The sequence below is a fragment of the Tubulanus polymorphus genome, chromosome 2, assembly GCF_964204645.1.
Source record: "Tubulanus polymorphus chromosome 2, tnTubPoly1.2, whole genome shotgun sequence".
NCBI classification, from domain to species: domain Eukaryota; kingdom Metazoa; phylum Nemertea; class Palaeonemertea; order Tubulaniformes; family Tubulanidae; genus Tubulanus; species Tubulanus polymorphus.
In genome coordinates, this window is record NC_134026.1 from 5,780,485 (window position 1) to 5,796,329 (window position 15,845).

A 15,845-nucleotide genomic window follows, 5' to 3' on the forward strand; every position below is an offset into this window, starting at 1 on the left:
AGAAACATTGTTTAATGTTGTCCACAATAAAAAGTATGATATAAATTATGTAATATCAAGGATCAATAAAGTTATTTTGGAAAACACGAAAAGTCATAGCGCAGAGAATCGCTTAAAGGGACGCAGACGAGTAAGCTCGCTCTGCGCATGTAAGAACCGGCACTTAACGAAACGATATATTTTGCATGGCGTATTCCGGGGGCGTATTACGTGGAATATCTTTTCTAACTTAGCCCGATTCAGTCACAATGCTTCCAAACACCCCCCCCCCCCTACCCACAGGCTCAACCCGTATGCTGTTACCTCCAAACAGCATTATTTCAAATTCCCGGTAAAATAAGCATCACGATAAGCTGGAGGCTGGTATAGTGTTTACGGATTACGTGTCCCGGGTCGTTACGAGAGTATTCGATGTCCTCAGTAAGTCCGCCTTGATCTGATTGATAACGCGTCTGATGGGACTGAGCATATACACGAAATTATACAGAGGCATTACAGTGAAAGCTACCGATAAGCCACGATCTGTTGTATCCTTAGCCCCGGGAATCGCTTGAGATGGATTGATTATTTTTTTAATGGAATATATACGTAACCACTGAAAACCTGACTTGTACAGATTCGCTGTTGGACGCGGACACTTTTTCTAAAGCCCGCTTTGATTTTAACAAAATTGTAAAATAGTCAGAATTTGAATCTTTTGGTTAAGATTCTGTCATTTTTGCCCCCGCTACTTCTATTGAAAGGTAACATTGATGTATGATTTTCAGCGCGGCCTTGCGGATCTCTGATCCTGTCATTAAGTACAGATAGAAATTCGCGGCGTTATTCAAAATGAATATATGCGAGAAAACTGGAAAGATTTTCATGAGTCGGTCGTTTAAATCGGTGACATTTTGCAGTATCATCAACACGCATATCGGTCCAGTTGTAGCCAAAAAGAATACCGAGACTGATAAGACCATTAGGGTTGTTTGGTAAGAGCTGTTCGATTTTCTATTCGTAGTGAGTTGCATCGTGTTTTTGCGGTTACAACGGAGCGAAATTGAAATGCCGATAGTCGTTGACATCAACATCAACGACGGCAGAAACGAAATGAAAGCCGATGTGAGGAAGGTATGCATCGCGAAACCGAAGCTGATTTGAATGCAGCCAAATTGACGATTGAAATCGATGACGAACCAAAGTCTGGAAAAAGCGACGCACAGCACGGAAAATACCGCCACGCATAGAACTGATGTGGTCTTCGTTGTCCAAATGCGCCGCGCCGAAAACGGAAAGGTCACGACACAAAAACGCTCCACAGCGACCAGTACCAACAGTGATGGACTGGCGACGCTGGCTACATGAAGAATGTACTCGTAAAAGGCGCATTGCCAATGGCTACTGAAAACGATAGCGTGCACGCGATAGGTGAAGAAATAGATATAGTTGACCAGTTTACAGTTTTGATGGACGAGAAGGATGCTATCGGATATGGCTAAAGTAAGAAAAAACCTGCTGTACGACATTTTCCAGAAGTGAAGCGTCCGCATGATGAAGATAATGAAACAATTTCCTACGTAGCCAAAAATTAGACTACATCCGGCGATAACTACTGTGTAGACGAAATACCAGGTGGTAGAAACTGTCGCTGACAGTATGACAGTTCTGTAAGCTAGCGTATTGAGAAACGTATGATTTCGTATAATCATGAGTGTATATAGTCTGAACAATGACGAAAGATGTATCTTTGAAAGATAGAGTCGCGTGAAGCTGAAGATCACATGCGGACTGATATCGCTGCGGTTAATTAATATAAATGTAGATTGATTTGATTTATAAAATGCTATGCTAAAATCTGACATTGATCTATAGCAAAAATTCATCTACTTAAAGACTTTTTGTCTTATGCAAATCGATTACTGTATCATAGATTTCATTATTTTTGTTCTATATAACAAAAACGAATAGCCAACATTTATCAATATTCAAGAAAATAACCTATGCAATTTTTCAACCCCGAGAAGCATGTTTATGCAGTTATAGAGAGAAAGTTGATCTTAAAGTAAACCCTTAGTTTGATACGAAGGTAAATATGACGTATATAGCCTACGTATAGGCTTAATTCTTGAATTTTATTGTTCAGGGCCCACTTGTCGGTAAGATTTAACGTTAAAGTAAAATACAGTTCGTTTTTTAATGAAGACGGAGAGAGATCATACTTTGCGATGGACAAAAAAGAAGTAAAGCCATGTTACTTTTGATAGTGCTTCAATTATGCCTAATGCATCGATCATTTTTACACCTTTAGTATATAATCGATAATGGATCTATTTGCAACAAATGCAATAGTTTCTTTCAGATCACTCGTTTCGTAAATTGCTACCTTTGGATGACAGCAAAATCAATCTTTAACTGGAGTATTTACAACATATACGTACGTTTTCTAATCATAAGGGCATAGGATATATTGTGCGACGACAATGGGGATATTTTGGTTCCATTGTCAGCCATATTGAATGCGTTAGTTGTAATTTGACGCAAGTCATAAAACAGTACTAGAATGCGAGCAGAATAGGAGAAAATTAGATCAGCGGATTCGTGCATTAAAAACAGGTTCTTTTCATAGAGAAATTCACCTGTTTGAAATTTGGCATTATTTGAAATCCATTTATCTATTGAAAATGACATTCAGAGTCATGGCCTCTGAGGGAGGGCAAGATCGGGCGTTTGTTTAGATGTCAGTCCCAGTAATACCTCAGTTTGCGGTGTTCTCGCATAAGCGCGCTTTGTACGCACATACGTACGTACGAATAGTCGTTTTTGTCGTAAATAAAATTGTTTGGTTCAAATAAAGGAGCCTTAACGACTTAGTTACGACGAGTCGCTCTATCGAACAAGACAGTAATTAACGACTAACAATACTCAAACCAAGTACTGTCCGCTCTCAGAACGCTTGTTCATTGTATTGTAGGATCTTTCTCACAAAAGCGCAACTAGTAACGTGTGATATGTCGATATCTTATACATGTATCATGTGATGATTTGGACGGTTTCAAATCTTCAAACACAACTTTCTACAATTAGTCGATATGAAATAGGACTACGCTACACGCCAACCTTTGTGTTATCATTCTGATGGTTAATCACATTTAGGTATCGTTGTCCAGGGGAAAGAAACAAGCAGCAAGCAAGGTTTTAAGAAGGATATTTCGTAGGGGATTCTAATAGCGGATTTTCTACGCTATATTTTGATGCGTAATCGGGGAAATCTTTGCGTGTTTCGGTGTCCTTTCTCATTACGACTGAAATAGATGTCTGATTTCGACAGAGATTGAATAGGTTAGATTTGTGTGCGTGTAACAGCGGATATTAAACGGCTAAGCGCAGCTTGATACGCGGGATACTTTTATTAGAATATACAGAACATGGCTGGTGCTTGGAAACTGAGGACTGGTAGCAGCGTCAAACGCCCAACGCCGAGACAACAACCTACCAAGTAAGAAATGACTAGCCAAAAGACTTTAACTTTAACCTTTCGCATGACCTATGTATTCATTATCCAATTCCCAAATTACTAAAGATGATTGATTAATTTTTAGACATATAGTTTTACATATAGTTTCACATACTGATATGGTGTATGTATGACCTGCAGAGTAGATTCAGGAATATAATCAGTAAATATACGTGAGATATATTGTGAATTACTGTTTTCTTGTGAATATATTGGTTCGGAACACTTGCATAAAGTCACACTTGTGAAGTATCAGTGTTTGACGTGTATTAATGAATAGGTTTTTAGATTGATCTGGTTAATACGGAGGCTTAACACCCTTGACTTAAGATTTAGCAAGGTGTCAATAATGCCACTATAAATTGAGATTGCATACAAACAATTTCCAGTATACACGTCTATAGTTTGGCCAAAACAATGAGAAATGTATTCTAGACCTTAAAGTTAATTCACAGTTTTAGCCGCTTTTTCGTTAAGCCCTGTATTAAGGAAAAGGAAACCTTAAAATATGCTGATAATCATTAAAGAAACCTTATGAAAACACCTACTCCTACAATTAGAAAAATTATGATATTCTAGAATCTATCGTAATGATGTCTTTGATAGTTTAACTATTAAAATTGTGAAGTTGGATTCGTTACTATATGCCGTGCATTGCGCTTAACTGTCACCAGAAGAGCACAATGTTAAAAGTGATTTTATGTGTGATATTATTTTCTTTTTTATTTCAGGAAGAAACCTGTATGGGAAACATTAGTTGGTTGGGTGACGCAACCGGACACGGATTTTGACACAGGTAATAAAGCTGCATATTTTAGGGACACATGAAATATTGAATAAACATTAACACATTGCGCCATAACGCGATGAGCCACAAGTCGTCATTCCTAAGTCATTTAGACTCGTAATTTATCTTCTAGGCATTGAATCTTGGTGCAAGCGCAAATACGAAGCATCCTTACCGCGAAACGGTACGTCAATTCTTTCAAATAATCCATAGTCCATTAATTCTTAATTCTGAATCAGAGTGTTTTCGTAAAAAAAGAAAATATCGTAGCAGCCAAACTGACGCCGTGTATAATGGACATTTTTTTCACTTATGTCGCATCTGCAACATCATCAAAAATTTAAATTCTTTACAGGTAAAGTGCGATCGCAATCGCGGAAGAATTGGCATGCCTGGGACGAGTTCGTCATTGAACCGCAAACGAAATGTACCGATATCGACGATTTAGAAGCGTTCAAAGAGAACAGTCTAGCAGAGCACTTCAAACCGAAAGTTATCAACAGAACGAAAAAAGAAACATCGGTCAATAAAGTCTCGGAAACTGTTGGCAAAGGTGGAGAAACTGAACATTCGGTTATTACTAGAAATAATGATGGTAGTAATTCGGCGGTGCTAGGCTCGAGACCGCCTAGCCAGGGACAAGCCTGTATTACGCAACTGAGTAAACCCGAATCACCCGTAAAACTGTGCTATACACAAGCGGCACCTAGTGACCGCTTAATGTCTCGGGACGAACTATTAAGCAGGGCTTCAAAGGCCTCGAAGACTGCAATTATGGATCCTGAATCGGTTGAGGATCCGGCTGAACAGTTAAACGAAGATTATCAAATACCGGAAATAATATCTCAGACTACTGATCCCGGTCCGAGCGTCGTAAAAATTGAGCCGAACAGTACCCCGAGAATCGAAGATACGTTTAACCGTTTGATAGCTCCGCCGTGTACGCCGAAACAAACGAATAAGTGTAAAAAATGTGATAAAACCCCGCTCGGCTGCGCGTGCTATAAACTGGAACAAAAGTCCCGAGTCATCGACGTCTGCGAAGACGAGCTCCCAGTGCCGGAAGCAATACAACGCCATCTAGATAAGGCTTTGAGAACTTCACTTCCTGAAAATAACATCGGTAATCTGCGCTTGAATGACGGTCCTTTCCGTGCGTTATCAAACCGAACTCGAACTAATATATTTCCGATCAGAGATCTTATCGATACTACTAATATGAACTTATCAGCCTCCGAAAAGAGGGCAATACGTGTACAGGAAAGCTACGCTCGAAATGGCCCGGCAGGTCGTGGCCCGGCGAGAAATAACGAGAAAGGGCCGTTTTATCTGACGGGGAAAGATCTATTGCAGCACAGGGATAAGAATTTATTTTGGTTACAGGAAGGCTTAGATATGGTGCGGTTCTATCAAAAATCAAAGGTATATGATTCTATCTATTTGTCTCGATTATTTGTTTCAAATGTAGACTATATACTTTAGTTTCCTTATTTATCTATCATAGTATGTGTGTCCTACGGGATTTCGTCCAACTCCAATTAGGACACCCCTACAACGAGCGAAAGATATATCCAAACGTCGCTTGCACGAAAAACCCGTGACATCGGTAAAAAGTTCATTATCGTCTGCTTCAGATATCAACGTCATCATTCAGTGATAATCATTCAAATTGTGAATCCTTTAAACTTTGCAGCAACAGCAGTACAGCATGTTCGGTGACATTCCAACGCAAAGCACACACGAAAATTTAGCTCCGACCTCGTCCTTTCAGACAATAACTGCTAATTTTCCACCGGATTATCGCGGGCGCACGGACAAACTGACGTTAGTACGTGAGACTAGGTCAGCAGTTGACGGTAGGTAAGCGTGTGAATTTGAATATGTGATGACGTGTAACATATACAGCGTTTTCATTGGGTGCTGGTACTAACTCGTTTGTCCGAAGGTAAAAGTTTTTTCCGGTTTTACTTCTTGGATCTTTGAGCTCTCAAATACCTACAAATCTAGTTCTGGGCCAGTTGCACAGTCGTGACTTCAGTCCAAAAGTGGTCTTAAATCTTAAGACTGGTCTTAAGTTGTTAGATTGGCTATAGAACTAAGTTGGTCTTAAACTGGTCTTAAATCTAAGTCATGACTATGCAACCGGCCCCCTGTTCTAGTTATAATAACGCATTATGTAACCTAGCTTCAATATTTGCTCAATCGTAAACTCTGAAAATCTCTTAGCACTAGAATGGCTTCGAGTCGTCTTCACTTACTTAGTTGAAACAGTAAGTATTTCATTTTTTAAACATTTTCAGGCATGATTGGCGACGAAGATCAGTTGAGGAAATTATTGAAGGAGACATCGCGTTATTAGAACTGATCTACGCCAGGAAACAGCTACAGTCAACGATACTTCCAGCGATCAGGTGAGAGAAATACTAGTCACACATAAACCAACATCAACATTTCAGATTCGCCGTACGTTTCGACAAACGTGTGGCATCTTTTTCTCCGCCTTATTGCAATCTGGGTATCTGAGGTTACGGCTCTAATCGTTTGCGTTTGGTCTGTTTGTTTTAGGAATGGTGACCGTAAAGATTGCTTAGCCGTTGATAGCGCCTGATGTCGTGGTTTGATCGATTGATACTAGTGAAAAATGCAAATCAAATCTGATATATGTATAAATTATATGTATATACATATATATTTCGATATTTCATTTGATAAATAGTTGTTTCATTTGTTAGGATGCATGACAGCAAACTTCCGCACCCGTGCCTCTTCCAATGCAGTAAGCTTTGAAATTCATATTTTCGACGGCAGGACAAGGATTCGAAGACCATCTCCCTAACGGGAAGTAAACACCCGAATCGATAGCTTTACCATAGCAGTTGCAGCGCATTCGTTCCCATTCCCTAAAAACTCCAATTCCTATAAGAAGTAAGATAACAATGAATCGCCATTAAACCCGATTACAAGAATTAGGCCTAGAGCGAACGGAAAAAAATTACTTATTCCATCCTGGAGTTTTTGTAGGGTTCCGACGGTTGAACCAAGTAAAGCGCACACTAATATAGTAACAGTTATAAAAGATCCCATTCTGAAAATTAAGAAAATAAGTACGTTTTCTAATAAGTTTTCTCAACTATCTCAATCCACCAAAACAATAATTGATGACTGCTGCTTGCCTAAATGATCTAGCGATTGGTTGATTGGGAACTTTACTTACGCGGACAAGCAGCTCTATACCGACTGGACTGTCTGGTATCACTCTAACAAACCCAAGCATTATATATGTTTATAGTATCTGGCATATTCACCCGTGTTTTATCAGTTTCTCGTTGCCTCTGATAATAAATGTCCATGGAAAATCATATTTAGCTCTCGAACATGTGTTCGTCCGTGATTTCCATACAGTTTGGCGAGGGTGTTCTTCCATTTTCCCCATGCGAATACCTCAACCTGCCGATAAATCGATATCGGACCAACGTGGATGATGATGTAGGAATTTCACACTTCTTTTACCAGTAGTAGAAACGGTGGAAAGATTCTACTCGACTGTGAAAAATAGTGGAATAGCCTAACATGAAAAATCAATGTTATCAGTTGATATCGGTTACTGGTCCTAGATGTGGCGTGTTTGTCATATGTATGGCCGAGCTTATTCTATAAACGAACTTTGACTTACTAAAAAGCACATTGGGAGCATACCGTCGGATTTAGTTAGTATCACTACTACCCTGCATCTGTTGACCGGTAACGACCAATGTTGGCCCGTTGTGCTTCTGGTGCAGCTTGAAGTGAGAAGCGTGTTTTTCCAGATGTTGATATTTCAATTTCAACATGTCTAGTTGAATTATTATGTATGAAGTTATAGTTGCCTACAGTGATGAGTTTGGATTTGATTTGTAGTTCGTTCATTGAATATTTGAGATGTTCTCTCCATTTTCATATAAATGTTAAACGATTTGTTGGAATTTACATCATCAGTATAATAATTGATAAAACTGATTTACGTGGAAGGCGAATACAGTAAAGAATATGTATTCATATGCAGATGTTGTTTGGATCAGTAAATGATTCGGTATAGCCTAGTATATACCTATCACATTAGAATGGGTTCATTTGGGGAACATGCTGATTTTTGAAATTGCAAGAAGTATCTCCTTCGCAGTTCTTCAAGATTTATCACTTCGTTGCTGTCTCATACTCATTCAGCTATCAATATTTGTACCTATGTCTTCGGCCTTACTGTTTAATTTGCGGTGACTAGTTGTACAGGGGCGGATTTAAGGGGCCATCACGGGGGTCCAGAGCCACCTTCCCATTGAGGCTGCCCAAAACCTGCAAACCTGACACACATCTATAGGAATTCGCATCTTTTAGGATGTATGTGAGATAGTGGTAATGCCTTCCCTTTCTTTCTGGACCCCGGCCTTCCAATTATCCTGGATCTTACTCCGCTGTTTAAGTTTGAAACGTTGTAGCACAAATTCCAGTTCTCTGTTTGCTGAATAAAGCATAAACGAATGTCTGTATGTACTTTGCTAGTTAGTCTTCAATGTTTTCTTGGTTGTTTCTGTCGGAGCCATAACAGTATTTGGCTGTAAAAGATCTGTAAGTGATAGAAAATTTTGCACTTCGTGTATACCAATCGCCAGACAATCTGAACACGCTTGACGTGCTAAATCATACCTTCCGGTGCCATGATGATAAATCCATCCGTGAGTTTCTATTTGGTTCGGTCACGAAGATAAACCCTTTGTTATCGTTAATAAACGCGATATTCTGGAACGTCGCCGATGTCAAAGATAACAGGAATCTACATCCAATTCATTATTTGATAAAAGTTGGCATTGCGATAAGTTGTGCTTGAAGACTCTTGTAGTTAGACAAGATTCAATTCCTTTGATACACGTCGACTTATCATTTGACAATTGAAAAAAAGTTGAAAATGGTTATTATGAATCTTTTGAATTCACACCATTATCATCCCGAGTCATTTTCCCTAACATATTTCCATACACGACACATTGAAATGTATACAAAAAAACAAGACATTCCGATTTTCTATTTCAAAAACATCTTTATTTTTTTGGTTAAATGAATAACGATTTTATCACATACAATGCTTGAAAATTTTTCATCTTTTCAATAGAAACCTGTAAAACATGGCCAAATTTGCGAGTCTGTCTTCGATCAGTTCGGGCTGTTGAAAATATATCCGGCTGAATTTTCTGCACAGAACGGCAAAGTAGAATTATAAGTTGGTAGAGTTCCGTTCGTTGGTCTGAATATACACCTTTCTACTTTCATTGTAAATCGTAAATATATTCCGACGCCGAGTAACATCAGGAACAGAAGTGCAATTATTCCGCGGCTGAACAATAGATATTTCTTCGAGTCTTCCGAACTTTGACATCCGGTGCAGCTTATCTTGCGACAAAACTTTTGTCGAAACCGCTCTCTTTCTAGCGCCTCTTGTTCCCTTCGGCTCACTGAAAAAGAGCATCATTCCTCTGGAAACTATATACCTGATATTTCGCCCACAAATCCTTTATAGATGAGACTCAGATTCGGCTCGGATTCGGTGGAAGTTAAGAGATACTAAACATTATATGATAGATGATACAGTTAATCAAACGTGTTGGTAAGCTGTTATCACTGTGTATCCACGCTGACGTCACGATTCACGGCTATTAACCCAGATATCAGCGGAGGATTCAGCTATGAACTAGACGCAATGGGTGCAGGGATTCCGGGTGTGGGATTTTGGGTGGAGGTATTTTGCGCGGTGGCATTGTGGGCGTATCCCATATCGAGTCCTGTGATGTCTTCTTTTTCATTTCTTCATTGAAACAGGTTTCAAGCATATTATATGCTTAAACCCATTGGATAGGAGTTATTCTTGAATTCTAGATCTAATTTTTTAAATTAATGTGCCGATTGCTTTTAAATGAGTGATCGACACAGAACAGAAATGAATTACCATCTCTTTTTAGATAATTTGTTGATAGAGCACTTTCATCGGTATCATCATCATCGCCATCATGATCAGCCTCATCGTTGGTATATGCATCGCTTATAGTGAGTGAATCGTCAAACGTTTGCGGTAGGCCTTGTCCGGTTCTTTTTTGTGCCTTTAGAAAATCGAAAATCGAAACGATTCGGAAAAGAATTCATTGACGTGAATAGACTTGGACATCATGATCGAATGACTTATTGCAAAACTGGATCTACGAAAATGTTTGACACATATAACTCAAAAGTAAGAATAGTTTGTTTTCTTAAAAGTTATGAGAGCTTCATTGTGGGTTTTATCTGACCTAAAATAATTTTCGACATCTACAACCATGATTGGAACAAAGCAACGTACCTCTAATGAAAGATTTTCCCAGTTCATTCTCCAGAAAATGAAACCATACGAAGCATTTACAACAACCAGACCGGCCACAATACCGAACCAAAAACCTATCGGATCAGAAAATTCTTTTAATTATTTGTTTGTGGAATTTTAGATTTTAATAATAACAAGTTCAGGAGAAATTAAAAAATGAGATTGCAAGTCAAGTTCTATACGTGTACCTATTGTTTGTAGACTTGTTAGGAACATTAGGCTTATAGCTATTGGTTGCGCCACTAAAATATAACCAACGAACAATACAATCGCTCCAGTCAATTGTCTTCCGCTGCCACGAAGTATACCAGCCATCACACTCTACCAGAAAAAAACTTACAATATGAAATTTATATGAGGTTTATTAGTGACCCACTATTCCGTGCGGGACCAGTGAAAACTGCGAGCCACGATTGATGATCTCCGCGATACACTCCGAAGATGTTGAAATCTGAACTCCGAATGAATATGAAATCGGATTTAGATAATCACGTTAATGGTTGTAACTTACGGACAAAGAGTCGAGTATTTCGTAACCAGCTAGAATTATTAGTATAACACTCGCTACGTCGACGACATCTCTGAAATTATATTAAGAGGTTTCAATGTTAATGCTAGGTTAAAACAATATGCACTTGCATTAAGAGCTAGTAGAAGCGACTGTTTGACTTTGTGAACTCAAGGATGCCTTTCAAATCTAAAAAAAATTATGGCATATTTCTCCATTCTTCAACAATAACTTACTGATCCTGTGTAAACACTAGTGGGATGATATTCCGCAGGGATGCAATTAATGTAGATACAACGACTGCTGTACAAACTGCAAATTACACGGAAAATGGTCGTTGAATCATTGAAACTTTAACTACAGTTTACATTTTTTGGTTGAATTTGGTTTTCAACTTTTCTTAATTTCGCTTAGATCATCATTCCAAGATGATTGTTACTTAACACGATCTCTCAAATGACATTGTACATTCGAATAAATTGTTTAGCGGCAAAAATGAAGTATAGTCCGGATTAATACATACCAACCATGCACAGACACGTGATGGCAGCTCGCTTAGCCGACACACTGTCTCCTTTTCCAAGCAACTGACCAACTCGAATATTGGCTGCGATTGAAAATCCTAGAGGAATCTGAAAATCATTGAAAAAAATTTCCAAATTGAAATCGTTCAAATTATATATAAACAAATGGCAGAGGATTTACAATCGGCCACGAACCATATATATAATCAGAGTCACTTGGAACGCGACAGTCTGGGCGTCGAGTTGAACCACTCCTAATAAACCTGTAGAATATACAGAAAATTAGACGATATTCCATAACCCCTTACTTTTATCCATAATTTCTATTAACCTGAACGTCGTACCTGATATAATCGTTGCAACTTCAAAACTTCCCCATTCAACGAATGTCATCACAAGTCCAGGAATTGATAGCGACATATACTGTCCCCAATCTTTCAAACTATCCAGCGACCAACCTATATTACATAAGCTGTACCATAACAACATATTGAAAACAAGAAAGCTACCTTTAAAATCTATTGACGGCTTGAAGAAAAATAAATCGTATATTACCCAATATTATCGACAATGAATGATATCGACGATCCATGAAGTTATTTTGAATTTGAATATATCGACAATTGAATTGAATTGACCGGCAACCAATCTATCCTAGCCCCAATATTGATGACGTAGTGCACATCTACTCGAAATTATTTGTAAGATATGAAAATCCGTTAATTCGAAAATAAAAGGCATGAAATAAATTTGCTTATAAAATGAATGCGCCAGAATTCACATTTGTAATTGTTACTTTGAAACGCAAATATTGATGACGTAGTCCACAACGACAGAATCCCTTAATGCATAGCGGTTATCGGTGTATGTTATTGTTAGGTTTTTGCGGCGTCAGAAAATTTTTAAAAATCTCTTTTTCAAGGATCACCAACCTGACCAGTTCTCCTTGTATAAGCCAGAGATTCTGATATACATTAGTGCGGTCAAATTCATTACCGCATACGCTGCTACCTGGGACAAAGCAGAACCCCTGAAATACAAAAAGTAGAATATGCACTCCGGAGTTTCAGATGAATAAAAAAGACGAGGGCCAAAAGTTTTTGCTGGAGTAAACAACAGCAAATCGTTCGTTGCGTTTTAAGAGAATTATTTTCTTGCGATAAATTCTGATACAGACTTCATGCATACTGTTCTATACTTACATTATTCCGTAACCACCGACAATGACTAGCAGGTAATGCGCAAGAGCGTTCACAGCAGTTCCAGCCACACCAAACAATATACTTGGCAAAACTACGCTCTTAGCAAAGGAATTGTTACATGAAATTATTGAATACACTATTTTGAAAATGAACAGCTAATGATGGATATGATAGTATCCATAACTATGCCACGCGTCTTACCTGGTTTGTGAGATATTTAGTAATGACTAGGTAAGTGAAATTCATCTAGAAAAAAAAGAAATTTAAGCTTTTAGGCATTCACGTTGTAGGTGCGTATTAACACGGAAAGAAGTCTTCGCTTACGATCAAACCAGGCATGAAATACAAGACGTAGTCACCGGCTATACTGAAATTAAAAAACAAAATAATTTCTCATATTATCATGAACGACATAACTTTCGGAGTCGAATGGATATTTTTCGATTCAATGATTTGCTTACATGGAAGTTTCTCGTTCTTGTCCGATCCAGACGAATAGTGTGGTGATATTAAGATGAATAACCAAACATGGTATTGCAGTCAGAAACATAATGAATAGGCCTAACGCAAATAGAAATTTTGGTGATTATCGTTGTTGTTTGCAAAAGGTGTCTTGAGATTTTGCCACACATTAAAAGTACGACAAAACGTAGCTTTAATACCTCTTTGAATTAGAATTCCAATCATCATTTTTCTATTTGCTCCATACGTCTTGATAAGATTTGAAATGAAATACCAATTCATGACATTGAAAAAATGCGTGTGACATGGCTTGCGGTTCACATAAGTTGACGAGAAAATCAGGCTGAGTAAAAGATGAATTATGTTAACTTAATTACGTAAACTAGGATATATCGTATTTTTAAAAAAAGATGTCTTCATCTTACGGGGAACCCGCTCCGCTGCTGTGACAATTGAGGATTCCACGATGGCAGGCGAGGATCCACCAGGTTTGCTAGTAGTTAATTGGTCTTTCGATTTTCTCCACATTTCAATCAAAACTGAATGAACTTTTCTTGAATAGATTAATTATCAATAAGAACTATACCGATATAGGCATACAAAAATTAATCAATTGTATATTTGGTAGGTCCTGCATATATGGATTCGGGAGCCTAAAAATTCAGTTTTAAGTTCACTGAAAATGAACTAGTTTTGACAAAGTTAGACTGAGTGCTTGGCACGCCATCTGGTGGGATAGTTGGTGTTGCGGGTTCCCACTGAAAGGAATACTTCTATTTCGCGATAGTGTTTTCTGAATTGTAAATGTCTACCTGTGATACGAGTGTGTCTAGTGCTGATGCTACTCCCACGCCGATAATTGTACCAAATACGTTTATTACCTAAAATGAAGATGCCTTGAAAAATAACACAAAATATATGGCTTAATATTGGTGACAATTAAATATATATGATCTTAATCTTATAACCGTATAAAGGATCAATATTTTGGATTTATCGATGCTTGAATTGAATTGACTGGCAACCAGTCCAGCTCCGATATATTGATGACGTAGTGCACATCCTCTCAAAAATAACCATTAAGATTTATCAAAATATTTAGAGAGTTGAAAAAGTTGTGAAATCATATAAAATTACTAAATAAATGCTAAATCAATAATCGTAATTGTTATCTTGAAACGCTAATATTGATGACGTAGTGCACATCGACTCACACAGAACCCCTTAAATAACGCATCAATGTATATTAACATTATTGTAACGGTTTTTATGGCGTAAAAAAACATAACTTACCGTTACAGCTAATGCAGCACCTCCCAGTTGAATAGGGCCCAGAGTGCCACAAAATATCAACGCAATCGGATTTTGTAGAAAGTTGAATATCGTGGTCATAATCTATAACAAAAAATGTTTTGGTTGTAGAAGAATTACAACTGAATGGATCCGTTGGGTTATTTCAAGTTTTCCTTACCAAAGGCCAAACTAATTTCAACGACGATTTAGCCTCGTCTCTGAACCAACCAGGGATACAGAGAAACGAGCTAGTACTCGTAATCACTTCTACCCTTTCTGAAATCAAATACGGGACTTGGGTGAAAATGTCGGTTCCGATGATTATACCTACTGGTAATCGTGAGCGATGTCAACTGCTAGGTAAAAATCTGAGTTGCAAGAACATGATAAGATGATACAAGAATGAAAATGAGATATCGCAAAAGCAGAAATCATTAACTTTTTGATTATCTAAATTCTTCTTAGCTGATATATAAGATATTTTAACCCATATTCTGAACATCGTTTATTCTTTGCATGGTCTCACGGATCATTATTGAAAGTCAACGATCGACATGCAACAGAAGACGAACAGTATGTGAGGATCGGGGCAATATACCTTCCACGTCCGTAGAGCCATAATTTGAACTGGAGCGATATCCGTCCTTCCAGTATTCTTGACTTGTGGATGAAGACTCGAGTGACACAAAGCCATCGCTACTGTCGTGATTAGCACCTCCTATAAGGCTTCTACTCTCCTCTCTGTTAGCCATTTCCCTACACCTATTGTCCAGATATTTACATAAGCGACTACTATATCGAGAAGTATAGACGCTTTAGATTTCAAATTTGGACTGTTTGAGAATTTTTAAGAGATAAGTTACTTGATATATATACATTGATTGAAAAAAGGCTTAATATCGGTCGCGTAGCCGAAGAAATCAATGCACAAGAATATGAACCTATTTACAAAAATACATACCAACTTTATATGTTGTGAAATTCCACTACGAGATCCTTGTAGTAATTATCTATTCATGAGTCCTGGAACTATAGTGCATTACATACTACTGGTCTCACCAGACAGACGCGAACGAGTCACGCATGTCCAAACAGTTAATTCTTAATCTTATAAAAGGCAAATGAACGAGTACATACTCCCCCAGTATAAACGGGTTTTTCATTTTTCTCAGTGAGCTAATCTGTTTATTT

General features: G+C 38.0%; 2 protein-coding genes across 4 annotated transcripts; one reads left to right on the forward strand and one right to left on the reverse strand.

Annotated features, from left to right (window-relative positions):
* The first annotated feature begins 2,878 nt into the window (after window positions 1-2,878).
* Window positions 2,879-6,987, forward strand: LOC141900027 (uncharacterized). 2 transcript variants are annotated; one of them, XR_012618658.1, is made up of 8 exons: window positions 2,879-3,478; window positions 4,228-4,292; window positions 4,417-4,467; window positions 4,639-5,705; window positions 5,788-5,889; window positions 5,977-6,139; window positions 6,584-6,694; window positions 6,849-6,987. XR_012618658.1 is itself a non-coding variant. In XM_074786720.1 (8 exons), the coding sequence occupies exons 1-8, from the start codon at window positions 3,408-3,410 to the stop codon at window positions 6,889-6,891; spliced, it is 1,677 nt and encodes a 558-aa protein (XP_074642821.1). In that variant the 5' UTR covers window positions 2,879-3,407; the 3' UTR covers window positions 6,892-6,987. The 2 variants fall into 2 exon arrangements, 1 of the variants encoding a protein (XP_074642821.1); XM_074786720.1 differs by having other exon boundaries at window positions 5,977-6,143.
* A 2,407-nt stretch (window positions 6,988-9,394) lies between these two features.
* Window positions 9,395-15,755, reverse strand: LOC141900122 (multidrug and toxin extrusion protein 1-like). Of its 2 annotated transcripts, XM_074786869.1 has the most exons (20): window positions 15,616-15,755; window positions 15,253-15,416; window positions 14,833-14,930; window positions 14,655-14,756; window positions 14,174-14,242; window positions 13,562-13,610; window positions 13,361-13,460; window positions 13,224-13,266; window positions 13,101-13,145; window positions 12,900-12,997; window positions 12,630-12,727; window positions 12,042-12,155; window positions 11,893-11,960; window positions 11,697-11,805; window positions 11,410-11,485; window positions 11,177-11,246; window positions 10,854-10,986; window positions 10,645-10,739; window positions 10,258-10,408; window positions 9,395-9,766 (listed from the first exon to the last, which is right to left on the reverse strand). In XM_074786869.1, exons 2-20 carry the CDS (start codon window positions 15,404-15,406, stop codon window positions 9,468-9,470), a joined length of 1,971 nt encoding a protein of 656 aa, XP_074642970.1. In that variant the 5' UTR covers window positions 15,407-15,416; window positions 15,616-15,755; the 3' UTR covers window positions 9,395-9,467. The 2 variants fall into 2 exon arrangements, with proteins under 2 accessions (XP_074642970.1, XP_074642971.1); XM_074786870.1 differs by lacking the exon at window positions 15,616-15,755 and having other exon boundaries at window positions 15,253-15,455.
* Between the last annotated feature and the right edge of the window lie 90 nt (window positions 15,756-15,845).

Bases quoted from the DNA above. Each gene is read 5' to 3' on its own strand.
- LOC141900027 (XM_074786720.1), top strand. From the start codon at position 3,408: ATGGCTGGTGCTTGGAAACTGAGGACTGGTAGCAGCGTCAAACGCCCA. The intron at 4,468-4,638 runs GTACGTCAATTC...AATTCTTTACAG, and splicing joins AGCATCCTTACCGCGAAACG to GTAAAGTGCGATCGCAATCG. The intron at 5,890-5,976 runs GTAAAAAGTTCA...TAAACTTTGCAG, and splicing joins ACGAAAAACCCGTGACATCG to CAACAGCAGTACAGCATGTT.
- LOC141900122 (XM_074786869.1), bottom strand. From the start codon at position 15,406: ATGGCTAACAGAGAGGAGAGTAGAAGCCTTATAGGAGGTGCTAATCAC. The intron at 11,486-11,696 runs GTATGTATTAAT...TGTAATTTGCAG, and splicing joins CACGTGTCTGTGCATGGTTG to TTTGTACAGCAGTCGTTGTA. The intron at 10,987-11,176 runs GTAAGTTACAAC...TTTTTCTGGTAG, and splicing joins AAATACTCGACTCTTTGTCC to AGTGTGATGGCTGGTATACT.